General features: G+C 43.2%; 1 protein-coding gene and 1 long non-coding RNA gene across 2 annotated transcripts in view; both read left to right on the top strand.

The window, feature by feature from the left end:
- Positions 1–16,691, top strand: part of LOC115271865 — a 34,502-nt gene extending 17,811 nt beyond the window's left edge. Inside the window, exon 2 of the long non-coding RNA XR_003900127.1 lies at positions 16,594–16,691. This is a non-coding gene — a long non-coding RNA (uncharacterized LOC115271865). The remainder of the gene's footprint in view (positions 1–16,593) is intronic.
- A 1,289-nt stretch (positions 16,692–17,980) lies between these two features.
- TRIM67 (tripartite motif containing 67) overlaps positions 17,981–18,174 on the top strand; it is a 40,557-nt gene continuing 40,363 nt past the window's right edge. Inside the window, exon 1 of the mRNA XM_029919350.1 lies at positions 17,981–18,172. Coding sequence (XP_029775210.1) covers positions 17,981–18,172 — 192 coding nt within the window. The remainder of the gene's footprint in view (positions 18,173–18,174) is intronic.

Consider the following 18,174-nt stretch of genomic DNA (forward strand, 5'->3'; position numbering starts at 1 on the left):
CCAGCCTTGGAACTGAAGGATATAAGTCAGCCATGGAACAAGGTCAAGGTGCAGCAAGCATCTTGGTGGTTCCAAGTGATGGTCTTATGGAAAAGAGAACACTAGTGAGCAGCCACAAGGACAGGGGACAGGGTCCCAGCCCCAGGGAAGAGGAAGGAGGGCAGGCAAAGGCTGGGTGGGGAATAAAGATATACAGATGGGTCAACCCAGTAGAGGATAGGTATGTCATCTCTTGTGTCTCCAAAGGGCACCACACCCCCAGGCCACATGACTACCAGAACTCTCCATCAGGTGTGTCCAAGCTCCCACTTACTGAGTGCCCACCGCTAGCCAGGTTGTGGCAGACAGCAACAGTCAGGTCCTCACAACCAGCTTAGGAGCGGACACTGCCAGCAGTCTTGTAATACAGATGTGGACATGGACACAGAGAGTTTTCATAGTTCCCTTAAGTGCTCAAAACTGGTAAGTAGTGCGTCTCATTCTAGAGTCTTCACCCTTTCCATCATGGCACATCACCTTGGCTAGCTTAGGTCAGGATGGACAGGGTGTACTGTGTAGGCTAAGGGGCTAGTGGTGACACTTGTAGGGGTCATGGGGACAGTTGTACCAGGTAGTGTAATGCCCGAGATTTCAATATCACCCCCAAAAACCAGAGACCACCAGGGAGACCGAGTTACACATGCAAAAGCAAAGGGCAGTTTTATTACGTCTTAGCTCGCCGGGCCTAAGTTCCGTCTCACAGCCTTCACCAACGCAGTGGATCCGTGCTGAGAGCCCCGAACAAGGGCTGAGCAGGGTTTTTATGGGGTTCTGGAAGGGGGAGTTACAAGGAATTGTGACATCCAATCATTATTGTATAACAGCATTGGCAGCAACTTTAACCATACACATTGTTCAGAGCGTTCGTTACTTTTGGCGGGACCCAATCGCAATATTTAGGGTATCTTTGAAATTAACCAATTTCAGAGTGAGTTCAGGGTCTTGTTTGATGACTTTCGGGTTAACTTTAACATTAGGTAACAGGGTCCTATCTAAAGTTCCCATCTGCAGGCCTTACCCTTAGGAATGTGGGGAGAGGTAGCTGGCCTTTCCTGATTGGATATTGCAAAGTGGTCTCCTGCTCTAGGCAATGTGTAACTGCCTAATAGTTCCAGAGAGACTGAACCTTAGACCTTCTAGTTTAGAGGGGAACCTCTGTCATGGAGTCTGTTAGGTTCAGATTTTGTCCTTACAGCAGCAGCAGGAGCAGCAGGCATTTGATCTTTCAATCTACTCCCATTCTGGAGTCCCCAGAGTCCCTCACAGTTCCTGTCCTGTTCCTCCCTCTCTGGTCTGTGTCAATGGCCCTTGGTCCTCCATCACCTACATCCCAGATCTTTCTTCAGTTTTGTGCCAAGCACTTCTGAGGGACTGAGGGACAGATCCCACCCCAGAACCCTTTGTTACAAGGCATGATTCTGTTCAGCCTAGCTCCTTGGGGTTCTTTCTCTCTTCTGCAGGAGTCTTGTCTTAACATCCAGACCAGCGCTTCGCAACCTTTTCCCATGAAGGTGCACTTCAAAAATGATGACATTGGTGTAGATTGTGGGGGTAGACAAGGGAGGCTTCTCTGCCTTCCTCTGACCCCTGAGACCTTCAGCCCATTCAAGACAGTCCACTGAGTAATTTGGCCACCCCTTCTCCAAGACACCTTGTTGGGGGCTACTTACAGCTTAGTCTCTATCGCCTCTTCATTTATGTTCCCTCCTTTGTCTTGTTAGAAACAGAATCCCAGAATGACCCAGCTTCATTTTCTGACATTTCCACTCTCAGCTCCATGCATTGAAAACTGTGCCTGCCTTCCCTTTCCCTCTACCCCCACTCCTATCATTTTCTTTGAATCAGAGGCCCTTTGATGCTTTATTTATGTAAAATGTCTAGCATGTGTCTGGCATACCGTAGACACTCAAAATATGTTCGCTCAGTCCCCCTCTACCCGGTCCTAACATATGTACCAGGAAAATAACTAGATCATATGGCAACGATATATACCAGATTTTCTGGGACAGTCCCAAATTTAAATAATTTTATCCTTTTCAAAAAGGCAACATGTTAAATGTATAATTACGTGAAATTTAATTTTTAAAGAAAGATTTATTCAAGTATTGTGTCAGGCAGAATTCTACGATGGCCTCCAGGAATTCTTGTTCCCCACCCTGTGTATTTGCTCTACATAAAACCCAGGATTGTGTATGTAATACGATTTTACTCTCACACTCAGGTTATATTCTATGGCACTGTTGATCTTAAAATGGTGAGATTATCCACGTTGGTCTGACCTTTTTTATGAGCCCTTTAAAGCAGTGTGTTTTCTCTGGTTGGTCACAGAGTAGGAAGTCAGAGATTCTACATTGCTTATTTGAACATGTAGAGGGCCATGTGGCCAGGAGGATGGTGGCCTCTAGGGACCAAGAGGTGACCCAGCTGACAGCCAGCAAGGAAATAGGGACCTCATGCCTGTAGTTCCAAGGAATGAAATTCTGTCACTAACAAGAATGAGTTTGGAAGTGGATTCTTCCAGCACTCCTCGCTGTCAGTGCAGAGCCCCATGCGAGGCTCGATCTCATGAATGATGAGATCATTACCTGAGTCAAAACCAAGAGTCAGATGTTTGACTGACTGAGCCACCCAGACACCCTAAGTTTTGATAAATTTATTCAGTCTTTTAAAAAATTTTTTGACGTTTATTTATTATTGAAAGACAGAAAGAGACAGAGCATGAATGGGGTAGGGGCAGAGAGAGAAGGAGACACAGAATCTGAAGCAGGCTCCAGGCTCTAAGCAAGCTGTCAGCACAGAGCTCGATGGGTCTGAACCCGTGCACCGTGAGATCATGACCCAAGCCGAAGTTGATTGCTCAACGGACCGAGCCCCCAGGCGCCCCTAAATTTATTCAGTCACAAAACCACCATCATAATCAACATATAGAAAACTTCCATTCCTCCAGAATTTTCCTGTTCATTCATTCTCTCTCCATCCTTAGTCCCTGAGTTACCTGTTTTCTGTTCCCATCATGTTTTTGCCTTTCTAGAATGTCATATGAATGAAACATAGAATCTATAGCTTTTTGTGTCTGGTTTATTTCACTGAACACAATGCTTTTGGGATTCATCTGTTGTTGTATGCATCTGGTGCTCCTTCTTTACTGCTGAGTAATATTCCATCAGATGTGTGCGTCATAATTTAGTCATCTCATGGTGTCAGTTTGGATCATTTTCAGTTGTTGGCAATTATATGTAAAGCTGCTTTGAACATTTGCATAAAAGTCTTTGTGTAGACATATATTTTTATTTCTTTTCGCAAACATGTAAATGTGGATCATACAATATATTTGTAGGTAACTTATGAGAAACTGCCAACCTGTTTTCCAAAGTGTTTTTCCGTTTTGCATTCTCACCAGAAATATATGAGGGTTTCCGTTGTCCCACACACTCATTGACACGTCATACTGTCTGACTTAAATCTGAACCACTCACAGGAGTGTGCAGTAGTATCTCATGTGACTTCCACCTGTATTTCCCTAACGACTAAGGTTGTGGAGCACCTTTTCCTGTGCTTGCTTGCCATCTGTGTATCTCCCCTGGTGAAGAGTCTGTGTGCATTGTTCGCCCATTATTTATTGGAATGTTCTAGATACAAGTCCTCTATCATCAGCTAAACATTTTGCAAACATTTTCTCCCAGTCTGTGACTTGCCTTTTCATTTTTGTAACAGTTTCATTGGAAGAACAGGAATTTTTAGTTTTGAGAAAGCCCAATTTATGAACTTTTCTAATGGTTTGTGCTTTTCCTATGCCTAACTAAAGATCACAAAGCTTTTCTTCTAATAGGTTATTACAGTAGCTTTTATATTTTTATTATGAATTTAAAATCAGTTTGTTATATAATGATGCAAGGTAATGATAAGGGTTTATCTTCTGTGTATAAATATACAATTGTTCCAGAAACACTTACAAAAGAGTATCCTTTCTCCACTGAATGGCCTTTGTATCTTTGTAAAAAAATCAATTGACCGCACATATGTGAGTCTATCCTGTTCCATTTATCTAAAAATATACCTATTTTTAAGCCATATTCATTCTCTTACTTACTGTACTTTTACAGTAAGTTGTTAAGTTATGTAGTGTGAATCTCTCAACTTTGTTCTTTTTTCAAAATCCTTTCGGCTATTCGAGATCTTCTGCATTTCCATACACATTTTAGAATCAGCTTGTTAACTTTTATGAAAAAAACCTTCAGGGATTTTTACTGCAATTGCATGGAAACTATAAACTAATTTGAAGAGAATACTATCTTAATAATACTGAGTTTTCCAATCTGTGAACACAGTATATCCCTCTATTTATTTAGATCTTTAATTTTTGTCAATAGTGTTTTATAGTTTTCAGTGTACAGGTCTTAGACATATTTTGCTAAAATTTCTCCCAAATATTTAAATTTTGTTGCTCATATAATGGTTATTTCAGCTTTTTGATATATAGAAATACAACTGTTAACATGTAGAAATACAATTATTTTATTTTGACCTTTGCAACATTGCTAAACCCACTTATAGTAGCTTTTCAGGAGCTGCCTTGAAAATTTCTGTCAATGATAATGTCATAAGCAAATTTAAAAAATTTAACTATGGGGCACCTGGGTGGCTCAGTTGGTTGAGCACCCAAGTCTTGATTTCAGCTCAGGTCATGATCCCAGGGTTGTGGGATTGAGTCCCGCTGAGTGTGGGGCCTGATTGGGATTCTCCGTCTGTCTCTCTGTCTGTCTGTCTCTCTCTCTCTCCCTCTACCTTTTCCCTCCACTTCACTCTGCCTCCCCCCAAAAGTTTAACTTTTCCGTTTCTAATCTGTAGGCCTTTAATTTCATCTTCCTGGCTTACTGCATTAATGAGACCACAAGTAAAATATTGAATAGAAGTGGTAAAAGTATTCCTGGCCTTGTTCTTGAGGCTGAGAAGCGAATCATTCAGTTTTTCACTATTTAAAGTATGCTGTTAGTTCTAGATTTTCCATAGATGTTCTTTGTCAGGTTAAAGAAGTTCCTGCCATTTTTGGCTTCCCTGGAATTTTTTATTTTGTGTAAACCTTACCTTTCTTTATTTTCTTAATGCTATTTCTTTATTTAGTGAGAGGATCATAAGTTTTTCCCTTTTTCAGTATTATTGATGGGTAATTTATAGTGATGAATTTTCTAATGTTGAAACAGACTTGCATTTGGGGAAAAGTCCTTCTTGGTTATGAAGTACTTTTTATACATATTCATTTTATATATGGAAGAATTTGAGTTGTTAAAATTTTGTTAAGGATTTTTACTACCATGTTTGTGAAGGTAGTTTTCTCTTCTTGTAAGATCTTTGTCTTGTTTTGACATCAAGGTAATGCTTGCTGGTCTTATACTATGAGTTGGAAAGTGTTGCCTTCTCTATATTTTCTGGAAAAGCTTATATAAAATTGCTATTATTTCTTGATTTTTAAAAAGTTTATTGAGAAAGTGCAAGCAGGGAGGGGCAGAGAATCTTAAGCAGGCTCCATGGTCAGCTTGGAGCCTGACACAGGGCTAGAACTCACGATCGTTAGATCATGACCTGAACTGAAATCGAGAGTCAGACGCTTAACCAAATGAGCCACCCAGGTGCCTCTTATTTCTTACTTTTTTGGTAAAATGCCTTGCATTTTTGGTAGAATTTACCAGTGAGGCCATCTGGAACTGGAGTATTTGTGAGAAGATTTTTAACTATAAAGTCATTTTACTTACTTAATACAGGACTAATCATTATCTAGCTCTTCCTGAGTAGTTTGTATCTTTTATAAAATGTTATCCATTTCATTAAGTTATAAAATTTATTGGCATAAAATTGTAATGATAACCCCTTTTCTCTTTCATGACAAGGGATTTATAGTGATGTTGCCTCTCTCGTTCCTGATACTGGTAATTTGTTTCTTCTCTCTTTTGCTGGTTAGACTTTCCAGGAGTTTATCAATTGTATTGATCTTAAAGAACCAATGTTTGGATTTTAATTTCCTCTGTTATTTTTTGTATCCTATTTCACTGAGTTCTGCTCTGATAATCATTGTTTCTTATCTTCTGCTTACTTTTGTTATAAATTGCTCTACCATTTCTAGTTTCTTAGGGTGGAAGTTTAGGTTGTTGATTAAGATGTTTTTTCTTTCCTGGTACAGCCATTTGGTGCTGTAAGTTTTTCTCTAGTCACTGCTTTCTCTCTAAATAGCATCCTACAGCTTTGCTATGTTTTATTTTTATTCCCATCCAGTTCAAAATATTAATTTCCCTTTTAATTTTTCTCTGATCCATGGGATTAGAAGTGTGTTATTTAGTTTCCAAGTGTTTAAAATTTTTCCGAAGACTGGGGTGCCTGACTGGCTCAGTGGGTAGAGTATTCAACTCTTTTTTTTTTTAATTGTTTTAATGTTTTATTTATTTTTGATACAGACAGAGACAGAGCATGAGAGGGGGAGGGGCAGAGAGAGAAGGAGACACAGAACCAGAAGCAGGCTCCAGGCTCGGAGCTAGCTGTCAGCACAGAGCCCGACGTGGGGCTGGAACCCACGAACGTGAGATCATGACCTGAGCCGAAGTCGGAGGCTTAACCGACTGAGCCACCCAGGCGCCCCGAGTATTCAACTCTTGATCTCACATTTAAAATGGCTCTCTCCTCTACATGGCCAGGAAATTCTATGAAGAAAGCAATCACATTTGTCTTCTTCACTAATGGTTCCTGGTACATAACAGGAACACAACTATCTTCAAATGGATGATGATATGAAATCAGAAAGCGTGGGTTAAATTCCAGTCTCATCACTTAATGGGCAAGCACACTTGAGCAGTAATGTTTTCCATCCTTTACAATTTCTTCTAAAAAGTAGAGTCATCATAATACTATTTTACAGGGACTCTGTGATGATTATGAGACGGATGCGCTGCCCACTTCGCTAAGAGGGCTGCTCTGTGATGATTAAATTGGGGAATAGATGTATCAGGTATGATTCTCATGCCAAACACTTAGGGGAACAAGAAATGTAACTTTTTTATTGTCTCTGTAAGTGAATTCAGTTTCTGTTTCAGCCACCGGTCTGCTGGATGATGGAAATATCATCATCATCATCATCATCATCATCTTCTTCTTCTTATCATTGTCTGCCAATTAAGTGTTTTCTTAGTCATGTCCAGGCAAATGCGCCCTGCTTCTGTCCTCCTTGGGGTTAACCTGAGTTCTGGAGGGCTTTCCACTGTGAGAACGCGTGCCTTTGAAAAGACACTAAGCATCTAGTTTCCTGTAACCATCATCTTCACACACACCGGCATCAGCTGGCATATCCGGTTTCCAGTCTGGCTTCTAGTTATACAGTTCTTGTGGATTCTAAAAAGTTGCTTTAGGCTTGCCAGTATTCTGGGGATAGATCTGAGCCATAATAAGCCACACAAAAAAACATTCTGGTGCTTCTGAGACATTTGTGGGGAGTGCAGGGACCCAGCTGGGCTGCCTTGGCCTATCTGGACACAACATGTAGCTGTTTTAGCTCTCTTGCCTTCTCACCCATCTGGGCCCTCTATGAAGCTTGAGGCTTCTCAGGCTTCTCCCAGATTTTAAGGCTCTGATTCCCTCTGCTCTCAGATCTCCTGATCTGCATGAAGCGTTTCCTCTCCCCATCCCTTCCTCCTGGGCCAGTATGGGGCCAGGGGTCTCCAAAACCCACCTAGTGACATGACAACACTCAATTCTCCAGCTCTGTCTGATTCTGTGTCATCTTCTCTGAAGGACACTTTTGTTTGGTTGGTAATTGTTTCTTTCTGAAGCAGAGAACCTGATTCTAACTGATCTTGTTGTCTTCTAAAAACTATTATTTATGACATAAAGTGTGTGTACTGAGTTACTTCAAGCTCAGAACATTTTCTGTACTCCAGACTTGACAATTACTTTCTTTTCTCCTAAAATATTGTCTTTGTCATGAGTTCAGAACCTTATTTGGAAGTCACAAGCCAAAACTTGACTCTTTTCTTTCTGGTTCTACTATGACCACCATCCCTTTGAGACAGGTATGGAATTTCAATGAAAGAATCTTGTTAAAAAGAGAAATCATTGAAAATAAATTATTAAAAGATATCGAGACTATTTGACTAGTATATCAAAATATCCTCCAGTTACATGCATATAAAAGACGTGTAAGTATGAGTTGGTCACAATTTCTTTATTTAGCATTGTTTCGCTAAAAGCTTTCAAATCAATGCTGTTAAACTTTAATCAATGCATAGCATAAGCACTTAAAAGTCTTTCCTTCCTTAGTTTAAAAAAAATCCTTGTTCTCTATTTTTAACAAGTCCATTATTTGCTGTTTTCTTTGCTCTGTGATATCTGCCTTAGATATTAAGCTCCTATGGAACAGAGATTGTTTTTCCTAAATACTATACTCATTTCCTGATAGATTCTTTCTGTAGCTCTTTCATCTTTCTTTCTCACTCACACAAGACATGTGACTCACTTTCCCTACTATCCTCAAATACAGTCCTATATTTGAGCCCAAACAGTCTACTTTCAGTTCATTTGTTATGAATATATATTGAGAATATAGCATATAACATGTATTGGGAGTCAAGGCAGACAAGTAAAAAAAGCATTAATACCTAATGTTTGTTGAACACTACACACTGTCCACTTTTCTTAATGTTTTATACATGTTACTTCACTAAATTGTCCCGACCCTTTGAGGTATATACTGTTATTATCTCCACTTAAGCTGAGGATTCCAACTCTGAGATATTATCTTGCCAAAATTTTCCTACCTAGATCCAGGATTCCAACCCATGTAGTCTAGCTCCAAAGTGCACACTTCTAATCTGTATACTGCCTCAGAACCCAGAAGGTTTGTCAAATTTCTCTTAAAACCTGAGGAATCCTTAGGTATAAATAAGTTAAATATGACTAATGGTAAGAAACTATAGTCCAGGGGCACCCACGTGGCTCAGTTAGTTTAGCATCCAACTTCGACTCAGGTCCTGATCTCACAGTTCATGGGTTCGAGCTCCACATCTGGCTGTGTTCTGACAGCTTGGAGCCTGGAGCCTGCTTCAGATGGTATGTCTTTCTCTCTCTGTCTCTCTGTCTCTCTCTCTCTCTCTCTCTCTCTCTGTTTCTCTCTCTCTCTCTCTCTGTCTCTCTCTCTTCAAAATAAATAAACATTAAAAAATTTTTTTTAAAAAGAAACTCCAGTCCACTTAAGTTTGTAGTGACTTCCCTGTCATAAAGTAATGCTTCTGGATGGTGAATTGGATAGTGATGTGGTTTTGAGTGGTCTTCAGTACTTTGCCATAAAGAAAATTCCCTGCCTGGTGGCCTATGTGCTTCCTCCCCTTGGTGATATATCTTTACGGGGGAGATGGGGGAATAATGCTATCAGAGTTTGAAAGCACTTCCACACAGTATTCCACAACTTTATTTCCACCAATTAACCAACAGGTTTATAAACCTTGGGGGTTGGCCCTTTGTTTTAATATGGGAGACTGTTGGACTTAGAGGCACTACCATCTCATTCTAACATCCCATTGATTTCCTGTCAAAGAGAAATTTTGAGTGGAGAAAATAAGGGCATCATGGAGCCATGACTTCTGCTGTGGCCAGAGAGAGGAAGCATGGAGCCCAACAAAGGGAAGTCATTTGAATTGGTGTTTAGGATAAAGCAAAGGGAGAGGTGAAGCTTAAGAGACTGAAAAAGGGCAAGCTCTTACATAGAAAACAGCACCTAAGAATAAAAAAAGCAAAAAGAAAGAAGAATCAAGGGTTTTATTCAATAAAAACAGGTTGAGAGCAGAAAAATATCAACATCCAGACTAAAGTATTCAACTAAAAAAGGGCATTCATTACCTTGATCATTTGAATAAGCAAATAGGTCAACCCAATCTTGTCTTTCTCAACTCCTATCTTTTCTGAAAGGAAAAGAAGGATATAAAACTATCATAAAAGCAGAGGTATATATCCTAAAAGTAGGAGTATAGCTGGGTGTCAGAACATGCAAGCTTGTAGGCCCTTTCTTCTCTGTCTCTGCATTTCTCCTTAATTCTTTACTGTCTACTTCTTTTGCTTTTTCTAAGATCACAACAGCTCATTAACTTCAATGTTAGAGGCCATCCAGATTCTTTCTCTGGATTCCAATTCTACATTCTAGGAAGAGAAGATTCTAATTGACTGAGCCTGATCAGATGACCACCCTTGGACTACAAAATTGTGCCTAGGTTTGGGATCCAGTTGTATTAGCAGGTGAGAAACTGCCATGTAGGCCAGAGCCCATCCTTCAGTTTCTGTGTTGCTGTAAGGAGCAGATTAGATAATATACAGGAAAGATGCCATGCAAATGTAAAGTACTATTACAATTTTCATGGCTGAAATTTGTAACCATGGAGAAATACTGGAAGCCAAATTGCTTTTATGGTAATAGTATTAGTTTCCATGCATTATAAAGATACTCTGGGTATATAAAGAGCCTTGTAAATTGGAGTCAATTTGTTTCATCTGATATCTTATTGTAGACCTTTTGCTTGCAAAGGATGCAGTGAGAGAAGGGCCAGCTTTCCAAGACCGTGTTTCCTGATCTGCAGAGAAGAGTCTCAGCCTTGGAGGAAGGATGGGGCAGTCATTATTAGGACTCAAAAAGTTAGAATAGGAGGTTGTTAAGACCTATCAAGGATGTCTGAAGGAGAAAGTGGTTGGATTTTAAGATTCCTCTATAGACTCTGTCTTCTGGAAAAGAAGCCAATTTTATATCCTGGAGAGGGTGTTTTGTGTTACTAGTGGTAATTGTTCCTCATTAACTTTGCCACAAAGAAGCTTTGGTGCACTGTGCATAGTACTGGATATGGCAGCTTTTTTTTAGTTAAATGCAAGCTACTTTAGACCATATGGTTCCTGGCTTCTAGATTTTTTATTAAATTCCTGAATCCTCCTATACTGTAAAAAAATAAACCAATGAAAACTTAAGAGAAAAATATCATAAGCTTTCATTTAAAAATTTCAGGGGCGCCTGGGTGGCTCGCTCAGTTAAGCATCCGGTTTCAGCTCAGGTTATGATCTCACGGTTCATGGGTTCGAGCCCCACGTTGGGCTCTGCGCTGACAGCTAGCTCAGAGCCTGGAGTCTGCTTCGGATTCTGCGTCTCCTTCTCCCTCTCTCTGACCCTCCCCTGCTCGTGATGTCTCTCTCTGTCTCTCAAAAATAAATAAAAGACAGAAAAAAAAATTTTTTTAATTTCAGAGATTCTTTTTTTTTTTTAACATTTATTCATTTTTGAGAGACAAAGAGCAAGTAGGAGGGGCAGAGAGAGAGAAGGAGACACCGAATCTGAAGCAGGCTCCAGGCTTTAAACTGTCAACACAGAGCCCGAGGCAGGGAGATCATGACCTGAGCCAAAGTCCAATGCTTAACCCACCGAGCCACCCAGGAGCCCCAAACATTTCAGAGATTCTTATGCTTGAGAATATAGCTTCTGTTTTTAGTTGATAAAACCTTAAATACTATTCTAGTTGACACTTAAAATTCGAAGGACAAAGCAGATTGACTGTTTTACTTGTAACTTGCTGTGTTAGTTGGAGTAAATTATTGAACTTATTTGTACTTTTTTAGGAGGAGAGGTAACATTATCCTGTCTCTTGAGTGTTTCTGGGACACTTTAGCATAAAAATTATCTGAAGCACAAATAAAAATTCATGGCAGAGTGTTTTTCTCCACCTTGATGACAATGCATTGTGAAGTTTTAATTACTAATGCACTGTTCCAATGTGTCCAAATGCTTCCCTTTTAAAAGAAACAGGGCCATAGAAAATGGAGTACTTAGGATGACAGTAACGGGATTTATGTTCAAAACCAGGAATTAAATATGGGACCATTTTTCTGAGATTCATAAGCAGTTTAGAATAGAGATGGAGATGACCAAAGGAAAGAGAAGCAAGTAGAAATAATTAAACACTAGGAAGACCAAGAGTAAGTAAAGGATGTTAAGTGAATATTCACACTGCCAAAAATCAACAAGAGAAAAATTTAATGGTCTTAGTTTTATTCAGTGAGTCGTGAGTTGGGCAGCACCCATCTAGCTGATAGAAAGGAGCTCTTTGAAACTATACAAAAATGAAAGACTTTTATAGGAAAAGAGAACAGGAACAAGGAAGTCATACTGGATGAAAAAGTGGGTTGGTTATTACCCAAAAGTGACTTTCCTCTAGGGGATGACAAGGGTCTTATTAGGCAGATTACTTAACGAGTACTAATCAGGCAATTCCAGATTGACTGGTTTCAGATTCTATTTCTAGGAGAACTGAAACTGTAATTAAGTTAAATCTCAGTTTGGTGATGTTGGGCTTAGCATCAGTGACTCCATTTTTAGTCTGTTGTCTTTAACAGCACATGCACATGTACATGTACGTGTACACACACACACACACACACACACAAGAACAAAAAGAAAATAATCTATGTGAACCTGAGACTTAAAAGGAGATTTCCATGTGGATTGTTGATACCTGCTACAGAAAAAAAATGGTTTCCACCACAGTTATGCTTTCCAGGGAAGGTTATAGGGAAGGATCATCTTTTTTTTTAATATAATTTATTGTCAAGTTAGCTAACCTTCAGTGTATACAGTGTGCTTTTGGTTTCAGGAGTAGATTCTTATAATTCATCACTTATATACAACATCCAGTGCTCATACCAACAAGTGCCTTCCTCAATGCTCATCACCCATTTCCCCTCTACCCTACCTCCCAATCAACCTTCAGTTTGTTCTCTGTATTTAAGAATCTTTTATGGTTTGCTTCCCTCTCTGTTTGAAACTATTTTTTCCTCTTCTCTTCCCCCATGGTCTTTTGTTAAGTTTTTTAAATTCCATGTATAAGTGAAAACATAGGACATCTGTCTCTCTCTGACTGACTTATTTCACTTAGCATAATATAGGGATGGATAATCATGAACACACAGTCAATTGGTTGGTACACAAAGATGGATACTTAGTAGGAGCCAGGAAATGGTGGAAAAAACACAACATAGGGCACAAGACAGACACGATCCCATCCTTGAGGAGCTTCTTGTCTAGAGGAGAGAGATACATAAACAAAATGGCAGACGATGATAGTGCTACAGAGGAATAACACAGGGTGCTTCCAGGAACATATGAGAGGCACACCTAACCTGGAGGGTAGGGATAGCCTAGACAGGCAGAGAGAATTGCATGTTCAATGCATGTTCAACAGTGCTGAGTGAGAACAGACAACATGGCCTGTCTGCATATTCCTGAGCTCCCCTCTACTAACCATCAGTTACTCAAAACTCAGAGGGAAGTTGACAACTGTGGCTTAAAGGAAAATGCTTGAACTTGAAGTCAGACCAGTTCTTGGTCCATCATCATAAGTTACAAGACCTTGAGTTACCTCACTTCAGTTTCCTTGCTTGTAATTGGAATTAATAATATATTTCCATGACTCAGTGATTATAAGATGCACATTCATTTAATAAGAGATTTTCAAGGTAAGGGTAATGAGAAGGAGAAATATCTGTCAACTGTAGGATACTTCCTGATTTTAGCAACATCAAAATGTAAAAATATGTACATCATAGGGGTACCTGGGTGGCTCAGTCAGTGAAGCATCCAACTTTGGCTCAGTTTATGATCCTATGATTCGTGACTTAGAGGCCTCATTAGACATTCTGTTATCAGTATAGAACCTACTTCAGATCCTCTGTCTCACTCTCTGTCCCTCCGCCCACTCTCAAAAATGAATAAACATTAAAACATTATAAACTTGAGCAAATGTGGTGACCTGTACTTCCCAAGGCTATTTGTGAAGATTAAATGAGATTATATGTACAAATATGTTTTCACACAGTGCTATGGAGTATGTGTCCCCCCAAAATTCATATATTGAAATCCTAACCCCCAATGTGATGGTATCAGAAGTCGAATTCTTTGTGAGGTAATTTGGTGGTGAGGGTGGAACCCTCATGAGTGGGATTAGTACCCTTTTAAGAAAAGAAGTGATGGGCACCTGGGTGGTTCCATCGGTTGAGTGTCTGACTTTGGCTCTGGTCATGATCTCACAGTCTGTGAGTTTGAGCCCTGCATCAGTTTCTGTGCCAATAGCCCAGAGCCTGGAGCCTGGTTCAGATTCTGTGTCTCCCTCTCTCTCTCTCTGTGCCTCTCCCCTCTCTCTCAAAAATAAAAAAATAATTAAAACATAAAAAAATAAAAGAAACAATAATGTGCTCTCCCCACTTACATGTAAGGACACAGGGAGAGAAGCTTGCAGTCTGCAAATGAGCACGGGTGTCCCCACCAAATACCACATTTGCCAGTGCCTTGATCTTACATCTCCCAGCCCTACTTGCCTCACCTTCCACATGGTCCAGCCTTTTTTTTCTTTTTATTTATTTATTTTAAGAGAGACAGACACAGAGCAAGTGGAGAAGGGGCAGAGAGAGACAGTCCCAAACAGGCTCCAAGCTGCCAGCTGTGGAGCCCTATGTGGGGCTCGAACTCATGAACCATGAGATCATGACATGAGCTGAAAACAAGAGTTGGTCACCCAACCCACAGAGCCATCCAGGTGCCCCAGTGGTCCAGCTTTTAATAATATACTAGTGACTTGAAAACATGGATAGGGCGTTCAATCCTGGGATCAAATATCTTCGAGTCATTTTTATGAAATGGGATATATTGTTATTAGTAACTAATTATACAGAGCCTTTGAGAACCAAAAGGAAATTCAAAGTTTAATGAATTCCATCCTTAAATTTATAATAGAAATAGACTGAGGATCAGAGATCCTAAAGGCTTTTCTACACACCTATGGCACAGTCGGGGCTGAAAGAGAACTTTTGATAATGTTGACAATTATTAGTTATGGTTCTACATAGTGAAGTACTGGTCAGCTCATATGAAGCAGCTGTAAAATACCAATGTCTCAAGTGAGCAATGCCTTAGCAAAATGCGCACAAGGCTAAGCTGATTTAGGTCATGGAATTGAGGTGGTGGGGATGGAAGACATGTGAGAAACACATAGGTACACAATTCTGATGTATCATATGCGCTTTGTCCCCAAGAGAGACAAAGTCATGTTCAACCTGAGTGACAGAGGTATTGAAACTGCAGGTCCTCTGTACAGGGTAAGATTTACACACCCCTCCAGCAGCCATCCTCACGCCCCCAACCCATTTACCTTGATCTGAAAATAACAAAGTAGATTAGGTCTCAGGTTTATGACTGCTTGGGGTGGGCGAAGGAGAAGCTGTTCACAACAGAACCATGAGAGGTTATTACTTTCTTTGTAGTCACCAGGAAGCTCGGCTGGGCTGGACTGAGCCGTGACAAGGCTAAAATTATAAGAAATGCATCTTCAAGTGCATTCAGTCACAGACCTACCTATGCCAATGCCAAACATCTACGACCTGATACTGTAGCAACTTTCTTGAAGGCTTATCAAAGCTTTGCAGGCAAGATCCAGCTCATTATGGCTTTATCTCTAGAAGGCAGATTAGGACAGGCTTGTCACCATCTCCTGCCTGGGGAGACTGATACCTGGTTAAATAATCGTTCTAAGCTCACTGTCGCTGAAGGGAAGTCAAGTCAGGTCTCTTCTGTGGTGCTCTCTCTGGCACTGGGTTGGACTGCTCTTCCACCTTAAGACAAATTGGAAACAGGCTGCTCGATAGTGGACAAAACAGAACTGAAGAGTCACAGGATTTTAAAGCAAAAGCAGTTTTTACTATTTGTACTTATGATTACTTCATTTAGCTCGAATATGTAATTTGAGCCATTTGACAGATGTGGGATCCGAGACTAGGAAAGCTTAAGCAAGCTGCTCTGGGTGGGGCGACTGCTCAGTCAAGGAGCCAACAGTCCCAAAGTTCTGGGGCCGGGCCACACGGACTACTGTGGGGAATGCGTCGCCACCCCACTCTCCCTGCGGTCTACCTGTGATTAATCCCTGTCCCTTAGGCACCAAGCCGTAGCCCGGGCTGCAGCCTTTTCCTGCTGTGACCCGCCAGCCAGCGCAGCCCCCTCGCCCCGTGACTGACAGGCGCTGAGTCTCCACGCCTCGCTCTGTGGCGCCTATCTTGTCTTTGTTTGGAGTACTGGAAAATCTGAGCCCGGGGGAGGCGTGCCTTCACTATTCATATCGTTTTTAAACAAACGATTTCCTAATTTGTGTCGGTTTCAAGCCTGTAGACACTTCGTAGCCAGAGCCTGCCGCGCGGCGACCCTTCCTTCTGCCTGTCCCCACCCACCAAGCCCTCGCCCCCGCCCCCCACGCGTGCCCGGCACTGAGAGAACAGCGGAGCAGAGGAAGCAGCCAGGGCCGCGGGTGTGAGGCTGTCCGAGCAGCTCGTGGCTGGCGTGGAGGTTTCCCCATTCATAAATCCACAGTCCCTGCTCTCCCCGAACCGCAGCACCCGCACAGGGCAGGGCTGGGTCCGGGGCGCTAGGTTCCAAGGGCCCAAGTGGCTCGTTTTTGCGCTTCGCCAAGAAGTCCCATTTTACAAATCCCATCTTGTGTCCTCATTCAGTCTGCAGAGACGGCTGACATCCGCCGCCGATGAGCACTCCCGGTTGAAACCAAGAGAGAAAATGGCTTGGGTTCGAAGCATAAATGAACCTCACTCACCCTTTGACTTCAGGCTGTCCGACATTTTGTGACTTGCATTTTTTTGCTCTATCATAGATTTTGGAAGCGCCTGTCAAATTAGGCTCCCTATTCATTTGTAAACAACTGGCTTTTTAGGTCCCTTTCTACCCTTTTATGGTGGTGGGCGGGAGCGCGGTAGAGGGCCGGAGGGATGGTGGCAGGGGCGGGGCGGAGCGTTGTACTAATTCAAGATGCAATCTCCATCCAAATAATAGATTGTTATTAACAATGATCCTCTCCGCGTACCCTTAAAATTGCCCCTTGACTTCCCTAGCAGCAGAAGGCGAGCCCTTATTCGCTGAGCCGACGACTCCTCGGCTCCCCCCGCCCCCCACTACTCCCGCTCTGGAAATTACAACTCCTCGGCGGCAGCGGCGGGAGGGAGGGAGGCGGGGAGGGGATTCCCGAGCCAGCCGGGCACTAGCCCTCCGCCCGCCGGCTGCAGCGTCGCGCGGCCAAGGTCAGAGGCTCCGCCGCGGCAGCCGCAGCAGCAAACCAGATCCGCGGGTCAGTCCTTGCCGCGGGCAGGGAAAAGCCCCAGGACGCATTTGGTTCACGCCGGCAGCCACCTGGGAGGGAGGCGAAAGAAGGTCTCCGAGCCTGCTGGGCCCCGCCGCGACAGTCGCGGGCGCAGCGACCCTGCACGGCGGGTGGCGGCCCCTCGGTCAGCACTCCGGGAGCTGGGGCTGCGCTCGGGGTTCTGGGCGCTGTCCGCCGCCTCGTGGTGCTGAAGCCAGCCGCGCGGCCGAGGGGCCTGCCAACCCGCCTTCTCACCCAGCGGTCGCTCCGATCGGGGCAGGACAGGGGCAAAAGGGAGCCGCCGGAGCAGCTGCCCGCTGGAGCCGAGGGGTTGAAACAGGGCAGCTCGGAAACGGCAGCCTGGCCGCTGGTCCTGATGTGCAGAGGGGACGCGCGCTGCAGCCGGCGGCGGCGCTAGTGCTGATTCATCACCTAGAGCGCCTCGCGGGCCATCGAGAGGGCAGCGGACTGACGCTGGACTCTGGCCGCAGGTGGGAGTCGCTGACGCAGGAGCCTCTCCGGCAAGAGGTGAGGACCCTTTCCCTTCTCTTGCCCCCAGCCGTCCTAGGGCGGCGGCCCCAGGACAGAGAGAGGGGCGTGCCCCTTGGCTGTGAAGTGGTCATGCCCATGTAGTGCCCTCTCCCGCAGTCTCTCCGGTGCTAATCACGCTTGGCGCCCTCCTCCGCCTGTCTCTGGAGCCTGGGCCGTTCCACCTCCCACCCTGAGCCCCTCGGTCTGCCCGCGCCGCGATGGAGGAAGAGCTGAAGTGCCCCGTGTGCGGCTCCCTGTTTCGGGAGCCCATCATCTTGCCCTGCTCGCACAACGTCTGCCTTCCTTGCGCTCGTACCATCGCCGTGCAGACCCCGGAAGGCGAGCCGCACCTGCCTCAGCCGCTCCTGCACTCCCGGGGCTCGGGGCCGCCCCCTCCGGACCACGACGCGGC

This window comes from Suricata suricatta, chromosome 2, assembly GCF_006229205.1.
Source record: "Suricata suricatta isolate VVHF042 chromosome 2, meerkat_22Aug2017_6uvM2_HiC, whole genome shotgun sequence".
Lineage (NCBI taxonomy): Eukaryota > Metazoa > Chordata > Mammalia > Carnivora > Herpestidae > Suricata > Suricata suricatta.